The sequence below is a fragment of the Motacilla alba genome, chromosome 7 (genome assembly GCF_015832195.1).
Source record: "Motacilla alba alba isolate MOTALB_02 chromosome 7, Motacilla_alba_V1.0_pri, whole genome shotgun sequence".
NCBI lineage: Eukaryota > Metazoa > Chordata > Aves > Passeriformes > Motacillidae > Motacilla > Motacilla alba.
Window position 1 is genome coordinate 21,161,301 of NC_052022.1, and position 25,150 is coordinate 21,186,450.

At 36.9% G+C, this 25,150-nt stretch overlaps 1 protein-coding gene across 2 annotated transcripts in view; it reads right to left on the minus strand.

Moving 5' to 3' along the window:
- Nucleotides 1-910: 910 nt before the first annotated feature.
- Nucleotides 911-25,150, minus strand: part of OLA1 (Obg like ATPase 1) — a 128,109-nt gene continuing 103,869 nt past the window's right edge. For both annotated transcript variants that reach the window (XM_038142019.1, XM_038142020.1), the window contains 4 exons: nt 8,298-8,438; nt 7,514-7,610; nt 5,308-5,430; nt 911-1,432 (listed from right to left, as the gene is read on the minus strand). In XM_038142019.1, the coding sequence (XP_037997947.1) occupies nt 1,331-1,432; nt 5,308-5,430; nt 7,514-7,610; nt 8,298-8,438 (463 nt within the window). In that variant the 3' untranslated portion in view covers nt 911-1,330. The remainder of the gene's footprint in view (nt 1,433-5,307; nt 5,431-7,513; nt 7,611-8,297; nt 8,439-25,150) is intronic.

Genomic DNA, 25,150 nt, shown 5'->3' on the forward strand with positions numbered 1-25,150 from the left:
TCCAGCAGGATGTGGCCAGCACTCCCAGCACCCTACACACAGCGGGGGGTGAGCTGGTGGCAAGCTGCCTTTGCAAAGTTCCCAGCCAGGGAATTTATCACCATGACACAAGGGGCCTGACACACCAACAAGACACAGGTAACAACAGCATCTCTCCCAGCCTCGACCCCTCTGAACCTGCAGCCAAAAGCCCCAGCACACGGGCACTCAAAGCCACGCTGTTTTAAACACACTAAACATACTGTGAGAAAGGGCAGCTCTACACCTCACACTGAAAGAACAAACTTGGTTTTATTTTGCCAACACCTTATTTTTCTGTTATCCAGAGTGACCAGCTCTCCTTCATGGTTAAAAAGTAGAGAGGTAAAAAGGTACTCCCAGCACCAACCTCATTTCAGCAGAACAACTTACCTATCCAGCACAGTGTGACCTCTTCCTTCCCAGCACTATCCCTGTGTGGTCTGGCCTCCAAAACCAGACCTGAGAGGACAATGCACAGCTTCAGCTACTACAGCTCCAGCCTGAGTTATTAATTTCAAGGCAAAAGTGAAATACTTTTTCAAAATTATTCAAACAAAAAAGCTGCAGTCTCATAGATAACGTGATTTTTCTACATATATTTCCTCTCTCTAGTAAAAATAATTTATGCTGCCATCATTATTATCCTTAGTATCATCTTTCAGTGAATGTCCATCTACAAATTCATTAACTTTTTTGAGACAAATCATTGGCATCCTAATCTTCTGATTCCCATGAAAGACTCACTTTCAAGATACAATTGCAGCTGCCCCACACTGCCAGTTACTGTATCATACACGTCTTAAAATTCTGTAATCAGCATCCACCAGGTGCCGTATCGCATTCAGCACACCACAGTCAGTCAATACAGACATCCCCAAACACACCAAGGCTGGTTTTGTCAAATGTTTTATTGAGTGTAGACATCTGGAGTACTGTAAAACATGCATTATCTGTAGATTCAAAAAGGAGCAAGCCACATTGTCCTCACTGTCAAACGTGTCAGGCTTGGCATACATGATGGAGATTAATGAAGTATCATGAGAGTAATATGGTTCCCAAAAAGCTTCTACAATTTGGAGTGGGGTCTTAATCGTTTGAAATGCAAAGCTGTTCACATTTAGTGAACTTGCATGTTTGCTGGAGGTGCCATATTTTAATTCAAAACAAACAAGAATAATTTCACTGGGGGAAGGGAGGTTCCCTAGGTAGAAACTGTATGCTTTTTGTTTCCAGATATTCCAATTCCAAATAAAAATTCATATGCTTTTTGAAGCAGCACAGTTCATTTCTGAGCAAACAAATCTGGTATTCATTTCTTCTTGGGTTGTTGAGGTGTATTAAATTTAAAGAAGATAATATCTCCATCCTCCACTACGTAATTTCTGCCTTGTTGTCTGTATTTTCCAGCAGCCTGTAAATGGAACAGACAAAAGGAAATTGGTTACTTCATTAGACATGTTATAGTATTTTCATACGGCAATTATTTAAATACATTTTGGTTAAGAGATGGTAATACTTTAGCTTCAGAGTTCGGCAGTCACAAGACTCCTCAGTTTGACATCACTTAGTCTGACATATATATATAAAATATAAATAGAAGTAATTTAGCCTCCACGGGATCTGTAGTGCTTAAAATGCACCTGCATTATATAGTGGTAGAGCCTGGCAAGATAAAGGACACTAAAACAGTTCCTTTTTTCTTTTTTCTATTTGGCTTTCTTTTCCTTCATCTGAAAGCCCTGCAGATGGCAAACACTGGCAGCAGTGTTGCTGGGGAATGTTGGTCTGTGCCATGGCTCCCGGCCTCCCGAGCTGCCGGACACGAGGGCCCTGTCCCCACTGACCATGGGGACACCCTGCAAAAGCCACAGCTGCGCCTGACTCGGGCTGTGAGTGGGGCTCTCTTGTCTGCTTGCACCCACATAATGAAGGGCTGAGGAGCACAAACTGCAGGCTCAGCTCTTCTGTAAGAAATTTCCTTTAGAAGGCATTTGCTTCAGAAGGACAGACAGCAGAGCAGATAGGCTGTGAAACCAGGATACGGGAAAAGGCATATGGACCAAAGACATGAAAAGAAAATTCGTTATTAAAATGCTGTACTTGAGGAGAGCAGAAAATAGGCAAGGAATCTATTAAATATCAGTATCTTCTGCATTACAATTTATTATTCTATTTTTCTACTGTTATCTCGTCGTAATTAAACTCAGTATTACAGAGGCTGTGGCATTAGGCCTGACAGGCTGGGCGGGAGGTGGTCTGCGGAAGCATTTATCTTGAAAAGTGTCTACAATATGGAAAAGTTGAGAGCCTCTGCTTTAGTTCAATAACCATTCCTGTTTTGAAGTTTTCTCTTGCAGGAGAAAGTGCTTCCATGCAAGACCTCACTGTGCCATTATTCTCAATGACACTATCACAGTGGTGGCATGCTAAGATCCCATTACAGGAAAGCTGTTAACTAATGACCTTAGTTGCTGTAGAACAGATCAGATTAATGGTACACAGTTAACTCAGACACCTTTCTTTCACAAAACCTGCTCTGTAAAGCAACCCATTTCCCCATATTGCTGCCTAGAAATTTAGAGGCTCGATAACCTTGTTGCTGCCATACCTTATTTAAATGTAGTTCCCAGTGATGCTAGCCTATGGAAAATAGCAGCTAAGATAGCCCTGACAATAAATATATACTGAAATAGTAATCAACCTTACCCCACATGACATTATTGATACATAAGAATTAGTACTTTGCAAATGTTTTCCTATTTCTTTCCCCTGGAAATCTGTTTAGACTGTAAAAGGTTTCCTTTCAAGTTCTTTCCTTTGAAGATCCTAATAATGCTTAAAGTCAAGAGTAATTAGACAAATTGATGGCATAAATACTAATAAAACAGTGTTGTAAAAACCACCAGAAAACATAAGCTGCGGGCACAAACATTTTACAGTTGAATACATTTATTACTCACAAATATTTATAGAAAAAACTGTCCACCACAGAGTAACACATATTTTTTAACACAGTAGTGCACACTATCAGTATGGCATAGACTTCTTTAATTAAATACATTTTGATACACTAATGTAAGTTTATGTATTTTTGTTACCAGTTTACAGTTAATTAAAAGTGACAGTGTTCCTTTAAATTCTCTAGAGACCATTTAATCCATTTCCATTGCTATCAGAAACACTGGTTGAAAAAATCAATACCCATTTGTGAATCTTGAGTATGTATTAAACAAGACACGTCTAACCAGTTCATTTGCACTTGAAAGCAGCCATCTGTAGAAGCCAGCTTTGCCTAAGCAGATATGATTGCTAATAATGTGATATCCCTGTAGACTACAAAGCCCACACAGAGCTATTCAGTGTATAGTTCACAGCACTGGCATTAAATTAGTTATGCTGTACTGGTGTTAAACACACACAAAATCAAACTTAAAAATCGATCAACTTGATAACATACAAAGCAAGCAACTCCCATTACCACTGTTATTTAAGATGACTCCTACAAGCGCCTAAATTTAATTTTTAAATTTACCAGCAATATAAAAGCAATTAGCATTGTCTATGGGATGAAACATTGTATTAAATGCAAATTAGAAAAGACCAGAGGAATATGACACTTTATTCTAAGAACAAGGTTTTTTCCCCAACCTTGACTTTAAAACTGAGTAACAAATGTAAATCTGCTTGTTTTACAGCTACATCATGGCAATAAAAATTTAATCATTAAATATGATTTGAACATGGAAGTTTCATTTCTAGAATTTCACACTGTGAAAAGCAAATAAAAATATACAAGCAAAATACTGATTAATTTAATAGGTGTTAACTGATGCAACCTCTCAGGGAAAACACTCATATTTGAGCATCAAAAACTGACAGTGGCAGAATTTGAATCTGTTATGTAAAGTGGCTTCTGACTGCAGAATATTAGATTTATTTATAGCTGTGGCTTCCCTTTACAACTACAACTCTACTTCCCTTTTCATAAAGCAGTTCACATGCCGCAACGAACCAATTATATGGGATTTTTTTCCCTCACTTCCTGGGGTTCAAACAAACCTATTAAAGTCCCGCTGCTCAGTATGATCTTCCTTAGTGATACCACTGAGAATAGGCTGAATTTGAAATCATAGTTTTGCATACCTTTCAAGCTATCAAAAAGCAAACAGTAAAGCCGAACCTTTTAAATTCTTTAACACGTTATTGTGTGTAGAAACCTTCAAATACTGAGACTGAGTAAATCAAACTAATGTGCTCTGTAATTGCAATTTCATAAAATACAAACCTTAAGAAAATGTCAAAAGTGCCAAGTGAAAAATCAAATGTATATGAAATAAAGGTAAGTTTTTCTGCTTAGAAAGAAGCAGAAAATAACGCATTAGCAATGCAGAGAAGAACAGCTTTCGTTATGACATTTTTTGCCATATACAAGTTCATTTCATACTTAATAACGTCAAATCAGATATAATTTGTCAGCTCTAAAAGGGCACAACTTTGGGCACCCGAGCAGTCTCTGCCCTCTAGTGTTGAGAAAGAAGATAAAACTCTTCTCAACACAAGTGTCACCACAAAGAAGCGTAGGCTCAAGGAGAAAAGTTTTCCATTAAATATCTTTACTGTCTGTTCAGCACACAGTGGCCACCCTGAACGACCAAAGTAAGGCACGGCATTTTTGATTAAGACATCAAAGGGCAATTGAATAAAATACTGAAATGGTAAATTTTAAGATCCTAATTATACTTATCAGAGCCTAGAAGTGGAACCCACTAATCCTGAAAAAAGGGTACAATTTTATAATACAATATTTTCTTAACCATTTGCATCTGACATTTTTAATACCTTTCTTCAAAACAAGATGGTGCATTTTTAGAAGAAACAGATTTTTCTGTTTCATGCTTCCTTTTAGAAGTAATTCAAAACATCTCTTGCATCTTAAAAATCATCTGATTTTTCAAAAAACAAGTCAGCTTTAAAGCTTATTAAATTCTGAACACAAATATGTAAACAGTGAGAAAAACATCCCAACATATTAGCATAACATTTAGTCTTAGTGCTGATATGTAGTCCATGCACTGTTATATCTCAGGTACTGAAACAGTTGCATTCCTGTCCAGTTAAGTTGGTGCATTTGAACTCTTTCTTAAGTAAAAGATGAAAATGGATTTTGGTCTATTGCTAGAAGTGATTGAAGGTTCACTTAGCATTAAGAACTTTTTCCCAATGAAAATTCAGATTGAAATGGAAGAATGGCACATTTGGAGGGAAAAGAAAAAGTGGGGAGCTCACCTTGACAGCAGCCTCTGAACCTCCTTCTTTAAAATCTTCATATTTCATTACTTCAGCCATAATGAATCCCTTTTCAAAATCTGTGTGAATCTTCCCTGCTGCCTGAGGAGCCTTCGTCCCTTTCTGTCAAAGGAAAGACAAGAAGAAAATTAATTGCATTTCAGAAGATTGATTGCAGGAAAAAGGTTTCTTCTTTTTTATATGCTTTAAGGTTCTGCTGAAACTTTGTTTCATATCAGCTAAAATGCCACACATGCAGCTGGGTGATCCTCAATACTGGGACACAGACAGTGCCTTCGCCACAGATAAACCAACTGACATTAAAGAACAGCAGCTTTGTTTTTCCTAATAGATATCAACAGCAGTATTGATTTTAGAAACTATGACTGTGTTTTGTTGTGAGATTTGCTTCGACCCCTAGCTTTCTACACAGAAAGTGAGGAAGATAAAGATTTTTAAATAACTTTAAAATCTGAATTACTCAAGACTTTCACTTACATCCAAATAATTGCAATTAAAGATAACATTCATGGCAAACAACATTTACAATGAGAAATGACGTATGGATGTCAAGGTGTACACATTAGCTTATTTTTATTTCAGAATAATTTTAGTAAGTTTAATATAGAACAAACTGAGTATTCTTACCAAAACATCAACAAATGAATTACTATACTAAAAAATAAAAAAATCACAGACAAGTATACGATAATTTAAGTTTATGCATTAGAGGAGAATGCATTATAGCAGCATGCTTTAAATTACAAGGACATACATTCTGTGCACACACAACCATGGAGAGAAATTTGAGCAATAACGGTGACCTAAAGGCTGCTTAATAAAGCATGTTAAAGTGCTAAGGAGTCTGACACTGTAAAGCACAGTTTTTACAATAAAAGATGTATTGGGTTAATATGGCTACTCACTGATGCTTACCTGACTAAGTATCTTTGCACATTAAATCAAAGATACTCACAATCAGTCTTAAGATAAACCAGCTTTCAAATTCTCTAATAAAGAGCAAGCGCTTCTACTGAAAAAAGTGGAATTTAACAATATGCTTTTAAAAACTATGGCAAGAATCAGAACAACAAAATTCTGCTTTTATATTCTTTTGGTCGCTGTTTCAGGGAGTTGAGCAAGCAGTTATCATGTAAATAGAGACGAGAAAAAAAAGCTAAAAAAACCCCACACATGCTTTTAAGAAAATAAGTTTAATGTGCTGAAACACATACACAAACATCTGTAGCAGTACTATTAAAAATATAAATTTACAGGAAATTATGTTGATTAATGAAAACAAATTAGTTCCAATGAATGAAATTAAATACAGCACTGAAACTCATTGCACAGCCCTAAATACACTGATGCAAAAAATAAAAGCTCAAAGACTGAACTGCACCTCCAAAAGTTGACGTTGTTGTAATTTTTAAGGTAAGAGTTTGCAACTGTACACATTCCAAAATATTTTTTCTAAATTGATCTTTATATTGCAACATATTTACATTCAAAGGCAAATCACTACAGCTCAGCTCTTACTGTCCGCTGGGAATAGATCAAATAAATCAGCTGATGTCTATGGCTATAACCATTCTACATCAATATTTAAAATACATAATATTGTTTTAGACATTACATAAGTTCCCAGATAAACATATAAAACTACCAAAATAAACTAGGTCTAAATACTAAAGTCAGGAAAAGACCTGAATTACTGCACACTGATTTTAGGATTTGGAGCTCACTGTGTATCCATGAGGAATATAATGACGTTATATTGCTTTTATTGCTAAAATGTAATCCCAGCAAAGCACAGGAGGAATGAACCATCCGCAACCCAAACAAACTTAGTGAATACAAAATGAAAAGCAACATCAATTTCACTGCAGACAAACCCAGTCACACAGATTAAGCAAGCACAATACTGGTACGTCTTATCTCTGACCACAGGAGGAGGGTAGACAGATTCTACAGGATGAAGAAATTCAGACTATGTAATAGGCAGAATCAATTGTTACCTGCCTCAATCAATGCAGCTCCACTTTCACTGTTCAGCAGCTCACAAATAATTAAAGTTATCCTGGACAAAAACCTCATCTGTAATGACTAGCTAACCGCCACCATGACAAACTTCAAAGTCAGTGATATCAATCTGAATTCAATAGTGTGGAACTGGATATAGCTGATGAATAAGTATGAATCTTACCCTGATGGTCCATGCACGCACTTCATCTGGGCCTGCAGTGAAAAAGTATTCTAGTTGGAGTGCTGCATATCCAGCCTTAATGATCTTTGCTAAAGCACTGAAAAAAAAAAGGGGGAAGGAAACCAATTCATTCAGCATATACACATAAAACAGCTAAATGTGCTAAGTAATCAATTTACGTGGAAAGACATCACATATTTTGAAGATATCAGGTCTACTTTTGAACAGAACAATAATTGCAGTAGCCTTTTACTTCGAACTCTCTTCAAAAGAGCTACTTTTTTACTGCAAAATCATAAAGATAGTATTTTGATTTGTTTATTTGGCATCCTACAGAAACATGGGATAAATATAAATCACCCTATCAGGCAGCACTCTTGTCTCATGCAATTTTCAGGACTCCAGGTCATGAAAGCGTATCTGTTTGACTGAAATTCAATATTGAAACAATTTATTATAGTTCCTCAGAAAATTATGGCAAAATTTTCTCCACTGTCCTTATTCCCCATAGATGACGAAACAGTTTTGGTGATCATTCCTTCTCAAAAATATACATAACTAATACCTATGTTATAATTAAAACACTGTACAGAGATGACAGATGACAGTTAAAAACTTAATTTAAAATAAATCTTTTCACTCTGTCTCATGGTAAAGAAAGGAGAAGATTCTCTCTTTATAATGGTAATTACTCTGTCATTTATTATTCTATCAGCGCAAGCAATTAAATTACTGCAAGGAAATAGTTGATAATAAAGTGTAGGGAAAATGAATGCTAATTAACCTTTGTGTCATGTTCTCTTCCAGATACTTCTGTTTCTCCTCAGCACTCATATCTTGCAACTTGAGTTCCAAGGCCCCACTAAAAGGAATGACCAAAGCTCCCGGGTCGTGCTTGTCCACCCACTCTTTAATTTTTATCAACCTGTAGACAACAAAGGGCACAACATTATCTTGTAGTGCATGCATGGCTGTACCACATTCATTATTATCAAGTAGCACATACATATTCATAAGAATTGCACGGATTTATGATGCCATCTTTTTGTGTATTGCTTTCCAAGGTCAAGGCATTAACAGGCAGCAATTGCTTCAGGTGTACTCCATTAACATTTCACTGTTTCCTGGTTTCTGTTTGGCATTTAATCTACAGAAATAGGCATAATTTGGGACAATAACTAGGTGTTTGGTAGAGGTTAAATACTTACAATCTAAAAAGTGAATAAAACTTTCTGAGAGAAAAATGTACTTCCAAGAATTATATTTGTCAAATGTGGTGAAACTGAGGGCCTTCAGTTTTTCCTGACTTTTTTTTTTAATTAAAAAAAAAGCATCTCAGTGTCTAAGACTGCTGATACTAGCAGATAGGAAAGAACACTACACTCCTATATAGCAAGCTACACGTGCTACTTCTGCATATTGATCTTGGAGTATGCCATGGCTGATCAACACAGTTCCATGTTTCTACTGGTTTTCCCCACCTTTTTCCTGTTGTCCCAGGAAAAAGCTTCTTGCTACTATACTACGATTATTTTTAAATAAAGAAAAAAATTTCCTATTCATCTTCAGTAACTGGCAGCATTTACAATAGTTTGCTATGCATAATTTCTTTTAGTTGAATGAAACAACAAATTTAGAGCTAAAAACTTAGGGTCTTAGTTTTTGAATTACCCTACTAAAGTGAACAAAACTGGCAGCCTCCTGGCAGCCAGGAGGGCCAACCCTGTCCTGGGGTACATCAGGCACTGGCAAGGGATGGGATTGTCCCGCTCTGCTCTGGGGCAGCCTCACCTGCAGCTCTGGGGGAGGTTTTGGGTGCCACAATAGAAGAAGGTTATAAAGCTCTTAGAGAGTGTCCAAAGGAGGGAAACAGAGATGGTGAAGGGCCTTGAGGAGCAGCCATGTGAGGAGCAGCTGAGGTCACTTGGCCTGTTCAGCCTGGAGGAAACTGAGGAGAGACCTCACTGCAGTTACAGTTTCCTGGGAGGGGAAGCAGAGGGGCAGCACTGATCTCTTCTCTTGGTGACCAGTGACAGGACCTGAGGGATTGGCCTGAAGTGATGTCAGGGGAGGTTTAGGTTGGGTGTTCGAAAAAATTTATTCACCCAGATGGACAATACTGTCAGGCACATGGTGTGACTCTCGGGGATGTTTTGTACAGGTTCAGGAACTGGACTCAACGATCCTAGTAGGTCCCTTCCAACTCAGCATATTCTGTGATTCTGTGAAAACTTTAGAGCAGTAGATGGTGTTTAAAAAACCTTTAAACACAAGCATCATATTCATGACTGCAAGTATTTATTGTAAGTTTAAGGGAGACATTTATAAATTACCTGGGAGGAGTTAACTACTGTTAATAGGACACTATTTCTAAACATGTATGAATGGTAAGAATGACAGCTCTATGCTCAGCAAGCAAACACAGGAGCCATGGGAATACTTCCTGTACACGAACAATCAAATCATAAAACGCAGCACTTCGGGTGCAATGTTTCAGACCTGAAGCACCCACCATACAGCACAGGGCTTTATGCTTGCCGAGTTCTTTTTCTTAGTCCTGCTAATCTGTAAGATTTAGACTAAGGTTTTAGCTGCTATTATACTAAAGTGCTTTGAAACTGTGGCCTGCAAACCTTTAAATAATCAATGCAAATGTCACTTCAGAAAAAAATGAACTCAACCACAAGTTCATCAACACACATTTGTCAGAGAAAATAGCAGGGGATCAGAGCTATTATGAGATTAAGTGCATGGCCGACTGAGTAGGGTTTTAGATGGTACAAAGAATATAGAAGTTCACTCAACAGTTTTCACACATTTGTTATATAAGGCTGGTCTTCTATCATTTACTTATGTAAATACCCCATCAATGTTTTTCAATCCTCATTATACTAATCTTTTCTTGCCTCCAGTTACCCAGTGAAAACATAGTTTGGTATCCAGGACTGATACTGAAACACTATTGCCTTCAGAAACATCTGAACTGAAAATCACAATTAAGGTGTGTTTCTCAATGGGACATCTGACATTTTAACAGCATTTCTAAAACTAACATTCGCAGTTAACTAATTTATTTTGGCTAACAAACTGGGTATCGAAGTTCAGAGCTTATAAATGCCAACATTTTACAGAAAATATCTCAAAATGAATCTACAATTCATATGTGTACTTCAATACATGTGCGTACATCCTTTATAGATTTTTTTTTAAAAGATTTATCTAACACTGGTCTCCAGAAGTATTAAATAATGTGTCAAGTGAAGAAAGATGGAATGAAACGTGTAAACCTGAAAAAGTGAAATGAGCATGAAAGGAATGTCAAAATTTTGATTCAAATTCTGTTTGGTAAATATGGTCATCATAACTAATAAACTAAGAACTATTGTGGAACAACAAGATAAGAAATAATTACTTTGGCTAAAACACCAATTCAGAATAATAATAGTCTTAGACTGTCATTTTAACAGCTTTTCTATTGAGTCCTTAGAGGGATTATTTGCATTCCTCAGGTATTCTATTGTACGATTCAGATGAATAAAGACTTACAAATCATTCCTCTACCGCCAGTGTGAGACTTTGATCCAGTGAATACACCATTGTACCTTAACTATAATTGGCAAAAAACCTGACAGTGTAGAGCATCACAAGCTTAATAACAAAGGAGAATATCTCAAAGTGTTGACAGACGATCTTCATAATGCAGGAGCAAAGCTGGTACATTTTACCAATAAATGAGCACTGAGGTCTAAAGGTCTCTGAAGTGACTGACATCAGACCTGCTACAGCCTCACTGAAAGAATAAGATAGTGCATCCCACTCTGTACAGTCAGGTTCTCTGCCCGAGTCTTTTACTTTGGTGACTTTCAGTGTCACAGAAATTACTAAAAAGTACCAAGGAATTCCCCTAAATGTGATCAAAATAAAGACAATACACAAAAAAGTAAACACTCAAATATAAATATTGATGTATTTCTAATTCACGTTTTCCCCAAAGTAGAATGCTTAACTAATAATCAGTGAAATAATAGTGCATGTTTGCCTTCCTGTTACAGATAACCAAGTGTGCCAAACAGAACAAAATGGTCTTAACAAATGGTAACAATTAATGTCAAAGTCTGTTCTATTTGAGCACGTAATTTTTCCAAAGAAAATTACGTATGTCTGTAAAAGGACAGCAATAGTACACTCATTTTGGGCCTTTGTTAAGATAAGCAAATCCTGGAGTATCTCTCCATTATTTCATGCTATACTTGAAAATGAATCATGAAAAGTATTGGATTTTATGCTTAAAGACTTTTAATACTTAAAACCCCCCCACTGCACACTAAAATGTAACAAAATGAAAAGTAAAAAACCAAAAAGTAGAACTGACAGCACCAATGACCATGATTAACAGCTGAAACTACTTTAAGAAATGAGGAACTGCTCGAGATGAAAACCTTTCTTAACAAAGTAAACCAAAACTAAGTGAAAACAGTATAACAGAGTGGGATTTCTGTGACATCCAACAGACTTTCTCAACTGGGGTAGCTTGGTTCCTCTCTTCCCTGTGGAGAGGAGTGTGCCAACAGCAACTACAGAGCATTCTTCAATTGGAGTCTGATTGATGCCAGAAAACAGACAGAGTATCTTTTCTGGAAAAAAAATACAGACTCAAGAGACAGCAAGACATCCATTCATTCTGTGATGGCAAGCAGAAAAGCATATTATGACTGTGTAAAAGCCTGACAGAAGAACAAAACCAAGGCAAGTGCAAAACTAGACCTCATCAACTTGCAAGTGAAGGCAGCACTCAAATTGCTGATCAGGGAAAACACTAAAGAGGAATTCAGATGCTCATTTCCACCTAACACTGTGACTGTTGTTTGATAAGGACACAAGGAATATCAGCAGCATTATCAGCATATCCAGTAATCCACAGGGGCCAGTGACTTCAAGTGCAGATGGAGCAGGACAACTACCTGAGTTAACTCCTGATACTAAATCAGGATGCAAAAGACCTTGGAGAAAAGTTTAATAATGATGGCACTCACCGAGAAGGCCAGTAAGCAAAGAGCACCAGAAAAACAGGAGTTGTACAGAAGGGGGTGCCTTCACTTTAGAAGAATGATACTTACTGAGGCAGAAAAAACCAAAACCTACAGCCAACCAAAATAAAAAGGTATAAAAGTTGCAGAAGGTACATTACCTACAAATCAACATTTGAGAGAGTTTCACATGAGAGATCCAGCTGGGAACAGAGACAGAGTTCAGATGGAAATCTGAAGTAGCGATGCAAGAGAGAAGCTGCAGAGAAAGCTTAAGCTCAGTGGACACCTGCAAGACAACATGATCTGAAAAACTGACCCCTGAGAAGAACGGTGATTTGTGAAAGTATGCTTTTGTACAAGCAGGACCAAAAAAACCATCTAACTAATGGAAGAGAAACAATTGTTTTCCTGTTCTCCACCTGAACTATAGTGAAAATGGCAGAAACAAAAGAGCATGGCAGGGAAAAAGAAAATATCAGGCAGCACAAGAAGGAAAGAAACATATGTAGGTAAGATCAAACTAAATGATCAAAATTTACAAAAGACTGAAAAAAAGATCCACAGATAAGAATGAGAATAAGTGGACTTAGAAATTCCAACAGGCTCTTCCTGTTGGCAGTTCTGCACAATACTGATTTTTAAAGGCTTCTAAACTCAATTTGTTTAGTATATGCTCCCCATTGTTGAAGTTTTCCATAGGTGGAGCCTAAGCCACCTTTATTTTAGTTAAACTGAGCCTATAGGCTGTGGACCAAGACTATACACTCCCTGTTTATATCTTTAAAATTTTAGGTAGTTTTTATTTTGAGCTTTCCTTGTAAGCCACATATATTACTTCTAACTTTGAACCTTTTTGTTTGAACTCTCTTCAATTGGTTGCTAAAAGCACACAGTACCTGATGCACTTCTCAGAGCTTTCAATAATATCTTATAAACATTAAAAATAGCTAGAAGATTAACTCGTTTTTCAGGCGATTTTCCTGTTTATTAAACCCAGCCTAGCATTTGCTTTTTTTTCTGACAGCACTGCAACATTATCTCACACTCAGGTTATAACTTACTGCGTGACCCCATTTGACTAGCTATTCTTAATACTATGTTTGCATAGTTAATTATTCCTGTATAATATCCTTCTCAGGAGTTGCACTCTGGCTATTTTTTCCTAATGATTTCTTCTGTTTCTTGAGATGCTCCTAAGTTCAAATTTTCTTCTACACATATGTGGACATCTCCTAGACTGGGGGTCATCCAGAGATTTAACAAGAGTGCTCATCATCCAGCTCATTAATGGAAATGCATAACAGTATTCAACCAGTAGCTGCTTCTGCAGATCTCATAATGCGATATTCTTTGCTGGGAAAGTGTACCACTGATAACCATGCTCTGTGTATTATCTTCCAACCAGTCGTGCACATTCAACTTCCAGTAGTTTCCATCTAGCCAGTATTTCCCATCTTGAGAATGCTGTGAGGCACTGAAACCTTTAAAGGCTTAATAAAAATCCCAACATGCAGTATATTTTTTCACTATATGCAAGACCGTTACATTTACCACAAACAAAATATTAGACTCATCTGACAATCTAGACAAGTAATGAACTGTCAACAGGAATTTGTGAAGAAAACTGGGTTGCTTTTAGGGGATTAAAAGGTTGAATTGTTCCAATAGTTTTCTTGAAATTAAAAGAAAAATCATTGACTTAAAAATGTCTTGTTTCTTCTCTCCTCTTTGTGAATTTCTTTTGTCTTTTGCAATCTCCTCCATTATGAGGTTCCAAATGAAAGCACAAATTATCTAAAATGATGATGAGTTAGGCAAGAATTGTTTCTTTTCCCACTTCCCAAAACCATGAGGACAACTAGGTTTAGTGGAGTTGGTAGGATGGGAGAGGAAGACCGTATCTACCTAAGCACCAGTACTGCATGACACAGTGCCTAGGTGACGTCCTTCCCTTCTGTTCTGGTAGCTTGCACAGATCCACGGAGATCAGGTCCCACTGTTCTCAGTGCTGTGCACAGATGATATATGTATATGTATAGATATCCTTATGGAGAGCAGAAACAGTCACACCTTCAGAAAGCCTCAATTCCAAATTTCTACAATTAACGAAGGATGGGATGGTAAAAACAACAGAACAAACGCATATACAAATAAAATGTATAACAAATGGCTATAATGATTCCGTATCACAGGAATGGTCTGTGGCAGAAGCAAAGAGGGGGAAGAAGAAAGCACAGGTGGTTGTCACTCTGCTGTACTGGAGCACTATGCTCTAACTGCCTTTCTCTGAGAATCCCTGTCTTCTTGCGTTACACAAGAAAGAATGACTAAACAGGAAAACATTAAGGAGTACAAAGGTACCTTCTTCCTCACCAAGGTAAGTTTTTATGAAGATGACAAATCTACAGAAGGTTTGGGAGAACCTGTTACAGACCTCAGCAACCACATCTTAAATCATCAGTGATGCTTATAAGTTTGGTTTTTTTTATTCCCTGTTCCCAGCTGGCCAGATTAAACACAGCAATCCTTCAATTTCAAAAATCCCTTTCCCAGCCCTCACCTGCAAATGCTTTCTAGTAACAGTTCAGAACAAAAGCACTGCCTCCATGCGCCGGGCTGCTCCCTGGCCAAGTGCCTCCTCTCAGCCCCTCAGGACAAGAGCTTGAGGAACTCGGCTCTGCATTTATCCTGCATATCCTGAATGCTTTCAGCTCCTCAGTACCTTCCCATAGTCCCATGTCCATATCACCTCCAGTGCATCCACCTGAACCTTCCAAGAGGCCAGCGTGGAGAACCCATCTCACACATTAGATATCACTCCCATCTCCTAACACAGACTGACTTGAGCCTCGAAAAAAGAAGTGGAACAGCCCTTAAAATTCTTTACCTTTGAGGGACTTGCCACACATCCCATGATCACAGGACTCTTATAACAGAATGGTACATCAAGTAGCTCATTCTACCAGATCCAGATTTCATATTTTTAAACTTCATTGTAATTTCAACTTATACTGTATCAAAAAAGAATCATAGAGGGTCCTGACCAACACTGTCATTTGACATTTATTATAGATGCGTTTATAACTCCTTAACATTCTCCTTTGAAATGTAAGTAATCCCAGGTTCTCTGCCTCATGTGTCAAAGCAAGTTCTTCCAAAGCCTTGATCTTTCTCATGGCCATTATCTTAAATCCCCAATAATTCTGCAAAATCATTTGTTAGATGGGGTGACTAGTATTGCACCTACTATTTTATTCAAGTTGCACCCCAGATTTTAAAGAAACATTTTTAGAACCCAGACATGAGCTTCTCATCTCATTCCTTTCCCATCCAGATGTTACACTTGCTTTTCTGCTACCAGCTGCAGCACATGGAGCAGGGCCCCTACAGCACTCCCTGTAGGCATACTCAAGCTGCTCACCAACAAAAATAATCCAGTAAAAAAGCAGCTTTCGGAGGGAGAATTTAGTGCTTTCATAGCTCCCCCCTCCAGCTATTGCCTTTTAAGATGGACCAGTTCACTTTCCTACATACCCTTAGAACTGTCTGTGCCAATATAACTGAAGGGCGCTGCAGGAACAGGTGAAGACTACTAAGGACAGGACGTGTTAAGCTAACCAACCACCCAAAAAACACCAATTCCTTGGAGCCAAGTTCAATCAGGAATTTCATTATTTATTACTGAAGAATGCTTATAAATGGCAGGACTCCTGAGTAAAAATTATCCCATATGAGATCACTTATAAATGGATTCTTCCAGGCAGAAAATACTGGTTGACAAGATAACTTTAAAAATCAAGGCAATATTCTGACAATCCCTATCAAGGAACTTAATGCCCCCAAGATAAAGCTCTGTTAACAAACTAACATAATGTGGTAGTAGCAGAGGGTTCTCAGCTTAGCTGGTCTAGAGAGCTACCCAGAGACATTGGCTATTTAATGGCATGCTAAAAACACAAAAGGACACAACGCTTCACTTACAAATTTGTATCTATGATCAACTGCTTTTTGAATCTATTTCATATAAAGATTTGGTTTAACTGACATGAAACTTTTTTTGGTTTGCAAGATGTGGGAGCTGTGAAAGAAATAATACCAGAGAGCACGAACCTGTAAATCAAGAATAGACAGTAGTTAATGGACAAAAAAATTCTAGGAGAATTATATCTAGGAGATAGCACGCATAACAGAAAAATGAAGTTCATGGATTACAACCACTTTGAATTAGAAAACATCAAGATGGTAGAAAGACAAAGAAGTAAAATAATCCAGGATCACTTTTTCTGCAGCTATATATATATGTACAGCTCCCAGTAAGAGAATATTTTTCAGTACATTATACAGCTTATACAATCTAACAAAAGCTCAGTCAAGGTAACCCTATTTCAAACATTTTTAAGAAGCATCACTTATGAAGAATAAAGGTCTTAAAATCCAATTTCAAAACATTAATTTCTGATCTAATTTCCAAGACTGTAGTAATATCTCTACCCAAATTATGGTCCCCACTAAGGTGATTGAAGACAATTATAAATTGATATCACAACCAACTCAAATCAAATTATGATTTAAATAACAAGTGGTACTACACTGCCACCGTAGCACCTGCTGGCACGTGAAAGGCTTACAGTCTCCAGTTCTCCTTGGTCTGCCAATTGTGAACACTAACTCTGTCTGAACTGAAAAGACAGAAAAGAGATGGCTGTTGCAAGGATCAAAACCAGCCAAGACTCAACTAATGATGAACCCACATAACAACAGAGACTGTAACTGTGCATGTTACATTTCCTAGTTATGGGCACAACAAGCCCTATTAAGCACATATACTTTGGACCAGAAAGATGCTTTTAAAGTCACATCTTGTCATTCTTTCTGCTATCATTTATAAAACACATCGTTTAGAATGGTTATCTTGAAAACTATAACAAAATAATTTAACAATTACTCATTCATAAATTACAGCAGAAGGAGCAAATCTCAGTCACAAGGCTTCTGTGCAGATGATGACTGAGATACTATTTACAGATTAACAGAAAGAGTTCCTATTCCATAGTCGGGCTTATGCTACGGCATGATAATTTTAAGTTTTGTCTCTTGACAGGACTTCTTTATGTCACATGGAAAACTATTCTTGAGAGTCCTGTACATATCAAGACAATTCATATCAATGCTATTAAATTCTCAAATATATAAACTCATAAAAAGTTATGAGCCATTCATAAATAAGAGCATTGACCAAAAAAGCCCCAAATATGTGATGCCCTAACAAGAGAAAGTTTACATGAAATACACAATGGACAAAATAATTTTAAATTTATTTGTTTTATTATTAGTTATTTTAAAATTTATTTTATTATTTAATTATTTTATATACTATGTGCATGAAAGTAAATACCAAGCCACACTCCCAGAAAAAATTAAGATCAATATAAAAATACCATGTAAGGAAATAAATATATACTAACGATACTTTAAATAAGACACTATAAAGACTAACTGGCAATATATTTCTCTATTGTTAATTTAAAATCCAGCAATGGGGAACACAAATGCAGACTATGATATTGTTAATTTTGGCTTTCACTGAAGTCACACAACAATTTACTGAAACCTAAACATACTGGGTTAGCATATTCCTCCCTACCTCCCCAGTTCTCTTACTGAAATACCCTCTCTTGTCACAAAAGATAGAGGGAAATGCCTTCCTTACTTCTCCAGAATTAGCCTGTGTGATCTTTATTGCAGAGCCTCTCCAGACCAAAGAATTCACATGAATGTTCTCTTCCTCTATCAGTTGCTAAAAATTACCATCAGTATTAAAATTGCAAGAGACAAATATTACTACAGTAAAAATATTTGATTTAAAATAATACACCCTGCTTATTCCCCCTGCACCCTTGGGCCATTAACAACTACTTATAATTTGTAATCACACAATACTACAATTCTGTTGCAAGAAACAGTTTTAATGAGATGAGTAAAAAGAATCACAGAAGCTGGCGACACTGGGCTAAGTTATGCGATTTTTGATGAAAAAAGATCAAACTTGCTATTAGGCTGGAATATGCCACTCAATAAAAGAGAAATTAACTTTGGCATTTATCAAGAGAAAGAACATCCCCATAACTCTCAGTGTAACAACAGAAGTGTTTAGTTGAATGGTTAATACTCAACCCAGAGCAACTCAAAGAACACAAGGCTTGAATTCAGACCCCTGATTTAGATACCTAATCTAGCTCTGCTCCCTATATAGTTAATGAAGTAGGGGGCTCTTCTCAGGGCAATTCAGAGTACTTAAATTAGGGCTCCCTTTCTCATTTTCTTGTTAAAGCATCTCCCCTCTCCTCTTTACATAGGCTGCTTTAGAAACTAACCCTTACCCTATATGCCTAAGACACTCACATAAAATTATGTGATGGGCCTCGGTCCTGCCTCCTGCAGAGCAACTTCCCCAAAACAATGTCTAATAAATCCAACAGCATACACTGCACTGTCATATGAACATGTCCATGCCCAAGCAAAACACTAAATGAGTTCAGGATTTTCACACTGTGCAGAGATGCCTTGTATGAAATGTACTTCACTAATTTGAAAAGCTGTCACAGAAATGTTCAATTCCACAGACACAGTCTGTTTACCTGTCTAAACTATGGTGAAATGAAAAAAAAATTAAGCATGTCTGAATCATCTAATAAAACATACTTGTCCTAGGGGAGCAGTAACTTTGATTTTTTTCAGAAGCCAGAATAAGTATCTGGATCAGTGTCATGCTTCATTTACCTGACAGACTAAAGGATCTGTTAGACACAGATTTTTAAGGCTGAAAATGGAATGACAAAATATATTTTTGTCAGAAGTAAATAATCTTATTCTGGGTGGGTGGGTACGCACAAAACATTTTTATTTGCAAGTAAAAAACTAAAATTAGATTTATTATAAAACAGTTATGTTATCTACATTTTTGTATCTGTTATGGGATTAGGATGCATTCAACACCCTCAGCAATGTCAACAATAAAAAAACTCAACAATTCCACTGAGAAGAACTCCACCTTGAAGTTACAGTGCTCTGTGGTATGCTTTACCCTTACAAACACTAGCAACTAACAATAGGATCAAAAAGCCAAACCTAAAAAGCAAGCTACTTTTATTTTTGTGACTTGGCCTGGAAATAATTTTTCAGTGAAGTCAGAACATAAGCCCAAAAACATACTAATCCATGTTCAGTCTCTCCTGAGTAAAGAAAAGGCTCCATGTGTGGTGGCAAACATGATAGTTGTCAACATAAATGAAAATGTTCATGAATAAAAAACAGGCTGTTATAAAGAGCTAATTATAATATTACTATCAATTGCTAGCTTGCACTTGCAAATCTTTCGTATCATATAAATGCATTGTTTTTGACGTTTCTCTGTAGCTAAACATCACATCATTTCACTTTTTCACAGTAGTTCAAACAGGCATGGGATATACTATAAGGAATGTGATCTGATCTACAGTTACACTGAAAAGAAAAACTATGACAAGAAATGTGCAGTCATTAAAAATGTAAAACATTCATCATCTCCCAAGCAAAAAAAAAAAAAAAAAAAAAAAAAAATCCTGACTTCTAACAGCCCCTATAAAATGATTCCTACTTTCTGTATATTCATTGTTGCTATCCAAAACAGCAGTGGAAAAAACTTCATCCAATTATGCAAGTGATGACAAAAATAATACATACATCCAAAGCACTACAGATACTGTGAACTATTCAACTTCCATCCAGATGCTTTCTTATCATTAGAAATGATGTTTATTTGCTTCAAGCAGTCACCTACACTCTTCTAGCACATACAGTTTGAGAAAGGTTTCAGTAACAATGAACTTTTCAAGGACTTTTTCAATTAAAAGCACTGCTCCTATTTTAATGCTCACCTTTTCTTCTGTTTTAGAAGTAGCATAGAACTTAAGTTTGGAAAAGATCTGCTCAAGAGGGAAGAGGCCCAGTAAGTAAAAGTTAAAAAGAGGGAAAGAGGGTTAAAAGTAGACCTAGCCAAAGGAAAAATACTAAAATATCATATTGGGCAGTTATTCTGGGACATTGCATTTCTGGGACATGGACATAGCCTATGCATTTCTCCAACAAAGAGTCCCTTAATCAACATACACAATGCAATTTTAGTCTCAGTTTGGTTGAGTAATGACACCATCAAAGAAGAAATGATGACAGAAAATAACCTTGGGTAAACACAAGTAATTTGGTTTAAAGGAAAAAATAAAGCATGTCCTGATAAATTTATTCTCGCATTGATATGACATATGATTTTCTGTTCAAGAAAATGCATCTATAAAGTGTTTTTGATAGTGTGCTGTGTGTAAAACTACTCATTCAGCTGGAGAAGAAGGGAAAGTGGATTTGTAGAGACTGAGGACTGAGCAATGCACTGGATATGATAACAGGAGAACAAATTAATCTTTTAGGGTATTAAATCAAAATTCACCAGGATCAAATTTAGGACTGATCATGTTAAATACATTAATGACCTTGAGACAAACATTAGTTGCATGCAAATTTTATGTTCAATACAGGGGCAGGAGACCTGTTCCTCAAGGAAAGTCATCATCATCGTCAACTGAAAGTGACAGAGGTGGGAGATAACACTAGGTTAGTGTTCTTCAAAGCAAATCTAAGCACCAGGACAATGCAACAGGGAAAAGGAAAGTATCACCTACAGATCCTACTGGAAATGCTTCCCTTTGCTTAACAGGATGCATTATATCTGCATACAAGGTATTCCTGAAAGCATATGGACAACTACATGCAGCTGTGGTCAGCTACATTCAGAACAGGTCAAGATTATCAGAGAGATGAGAACCTCATATAAATGACACAGAGAGAAAATTGCTAATGCCTGCTTTAAATAAGGAGGTAAACACCAATTAGATAAGATATTATCTAGTCTACAGGACAAAGCTGCCTGACCCACCACTGAAATAAGCCAGCCATGGAAAAACATAGGCTGGAAATCAGCAGAACATTTTCAACCCAAGGCAGCAGCAAGGTTCTGTGAACTGCCTCCCAATACTAAGTGCAGAACAATCAGCCACTGTTAAAAAAAACCCCACAACAAATCACCACCTTAATTAATTTATGGAAGTCATTATACTGTGTAGCTACCAACAATAACTGGTTCTGTACTGAACGCAGAGGAGGGATTACAGTAATTTAGGGATTACCATATAGTTACAAGGCAGCACTACACTTTGTGAATTCAGAAGTACTTAAATGCTATGCAGAAATGCACAGGAGGACAAAGAGGTCTCAATTTCATACAAATCAAGTTCCTACACCTTTTGTAAGAACCAATGCCTTCACTGGGAGGAAGGCAGAAAGAACTCAACCCCCACATCCTCGACTTGGCTAGTGCTGGCCAGCTTACCAGCAGCAGTAGGACGGTCAGACTGATGCTACCTGCGTTCACTGCCTCATGTCACTGCTTTCTAAAGGAGAAGTATAAATTTGGGATCACTGTTTTATGGAAACAAGACTCAAAACTCCTGGACAACCAGACTTCATGAGTTCTGCTCTTCCAAAATAAAATGTACATGAAGTCAGAAGTAGCCCATTATACCATCCTTAGTTACCAGTACCACTCACAAGGGCAGCACAGGTAAAGGAGAAGAGGTGGCTGAAGCACAGCTCAGCAGTAAGTAATCTCAAAATTTTGACAAGGAACAATTTTTAAAATAGCACTAATAATAGCACTGGACTTCGTTATACTAACCGATCAAATGAAGAAAATTAAGAGTGTTTTAATTTTAAAGTGTGTTAAAATTTTAAATTAAAATTTCCTACTTGGTATCACAAACAGATTTAAGAGACAAAAAAATCCAAAATCCAGCCCCTCATCACCAAATCCCCAGGCATGTGCCTTTAACATAAGGCCCTCATTCTACAGTCCCATGTTAGTATTGAGTTTTGCTCCAGAAAAAGGGAATCCCACCATCAGGAGTCTCCTACCTGCTCAACCCTACTGCATCCCCAAGAGCAAGCTTGTCTTTTTCATGGAGCAAGGCTGGCCATAAAGGAAAGATTCACCCCTAAGCAGTGCTAAGAACCTTCATTGTGACATTTTCTGACTTTGAAATGTGTCCCATTACAGAATTAAGACACTTAATATAGCAGCACATAATTTCCAATTTATAAAAAAGCCACCAATAAACATACTGAATCCTAAACTGAATGTACTCATTAAATACCCATTACACAAACCTATCTTTAGTTTAACGGAACTACAGCGAGCATTTGCCCCTCAGCACACTAGAAGCTGTTCTGCTGCAGGTGTCACAAATACTTCCTAAGAGCACAGAAACAAAAGGACATAGTACCTTTGAATTTCATGCCATGCATTCCAAGGAGAAAAATCTAGTGAGTACAGTCTCTTCTGATAATTTTCCCTAAAATATGAACACTTTCCTATCTAACAGTTCTTTGCATTCTGCTGCTCACTCTGCTTTCTTCTCCCAGTGTTATTCTCCAGTCGTCAAAGCCTTCCATCCTGGTCCAAGAGCTCTTCAGCAAGATGCTTCCAAATACGACCCACAGAAATGACACTTCACTGAATTCGCCCTCCCTCCTACCCTTGCTTTGGTCACTCCCACACTCCTACTTCCTTTTATCTCATCTGCAGGGTTACCAGCTCTGCTCCTGGTCACAGACCCACTTCCTGCTCAGCCTCATTCATGCTTCAACGTACAGCGGTACATCTGAGACACCTCTGAATTCCTGTGAGGTCTGCTTAGTTCTTAAATTGAGCAAAAGCTATTTCAAAGAAAAATTCCTTAGCCACTGTTTATCTCACAGTATTTAGTATTACATTAATCATCTACCACTGTACTTTCTTTTATTTTTTTTCAAATAAATTGTACAAATACTAACATTCTGAAATTCGTTCCCCACAAATCCAAAGCATATTGATTTTTCCCACTAAAAAGTGGACAAAGTAGTTATGTAATAGGCTGAAATAAACAAGGCTCAGGTATAAAATACCAGTCTAATACACAAAAATAAACAAACAATCCACTGTACAATTTAAGTACTAGTATATATATATACACCAGTATACTGTATATACCAGATATATACAGTAATATCTATTATAAAGAAATATTAGATACAAGGCCTTTAAGTAAAGTCTAAAAAAGCACAGAGCATACAGTTGTACTGTTACTGCTTCCACTTATCTGATGAAATCTTACCTTTACACAGAAAAAGGACAAAAAAAATGGGGATATAAATATAGCATATTATAATCTGAAGCATAGTAACACTAACCAATACTGTATCTTTCCTTGAAACAAAAATTTCTCTCAGAAAAGATGCAGCTGACAGTTTCTCCAGCACATTCATTGTTATTGTACATGTTCTTCTGGAACAAACCTGTGGAGCCTGCAATAAGAAATGCCAAGAGTGCAAAAAAGACTTCATATGACAATATTCAAGTCAAAGCTGTGCATATCCTCAATTTTGCTTTTCACCACAAAGAAAGCCCAACTATACATTATGAATCAATCAGAAAGAGCACATATTTTTTTATGTTGCAATAAAAATAACACAAAGTATGGAACTTCAGGGATAAGATTCCTAAACCAGGAGCATTTCCCCAGCCCTACAGCAGTTAAAACAGATTACATAACAATTCTTTACAGAGAAAGCTCTTACTCAATTTGAAAAAACACTTACATGCTACAATTTTCAGAAAAGCACCATGCTAAAAATGCATTCCACTCATTCAGAAGCAACCTAGATTCAATACTACAGAAGCTAAAGGTACTGCTCAATGCAATGATTCATAGTTTCTCTAACAGGAAGATTCAGCAGTTTTCAGACGAGACCTTTATTCCCTCTCTGAATAAATGATGCCTGAAATTTTTATTCTTGTTCTAATGGAATTTCAATGGCCTTCACTGCAAATCTACTGGAAATTTTCGCATATTAAGTGGAAAAAATTAAATGATGTTAACCACATTTTAATGTGATTAAGGCTGACAGGGTCATTATTTCTGCTAATCACTCAGTTTAAAAAGCTCAAACAAAACTTTGTAACAGCCAACGGTTTTTCTGGTTTTCTGTATGTCTACTGTAGTTGAGAATTAAAGCCACTACTGAATATGAAACACAGCATATCTCATAAAAGGATACATCAAATGTTTGCTGCAATTTGTACATGGATTTCATAATACTTAATTTAAAACTTAAAAAAGGAGGGGGGGGGATCATTCTTTCAGAATGTATAGCCCTTTACTTCTTTTGTCTTCCTCAATCAAAATACAAAATAGAACAAGGGAATATATATTTCTTTCCCCATATATCATATTTGCTAGTGAACAAGAGAAAACATTTCTGCATGTCTTTACTGTGAACCAAAAGATATGTGTAATCACAGAAAATAATTTCACAGAGCATGTCTGTTAGGCTCTGCAACAAGGAGTTTTGCTTATTACCATTTAGGTTGGCATAAGCTGGAAATTGGGCATAAAGAAGTAGAACAGAATGAGGAGCAAAGATTATATAGTTTTCAGAGTGTCTTGTAGTTCACTTGCATGGAGGATCAAACAACAGGACA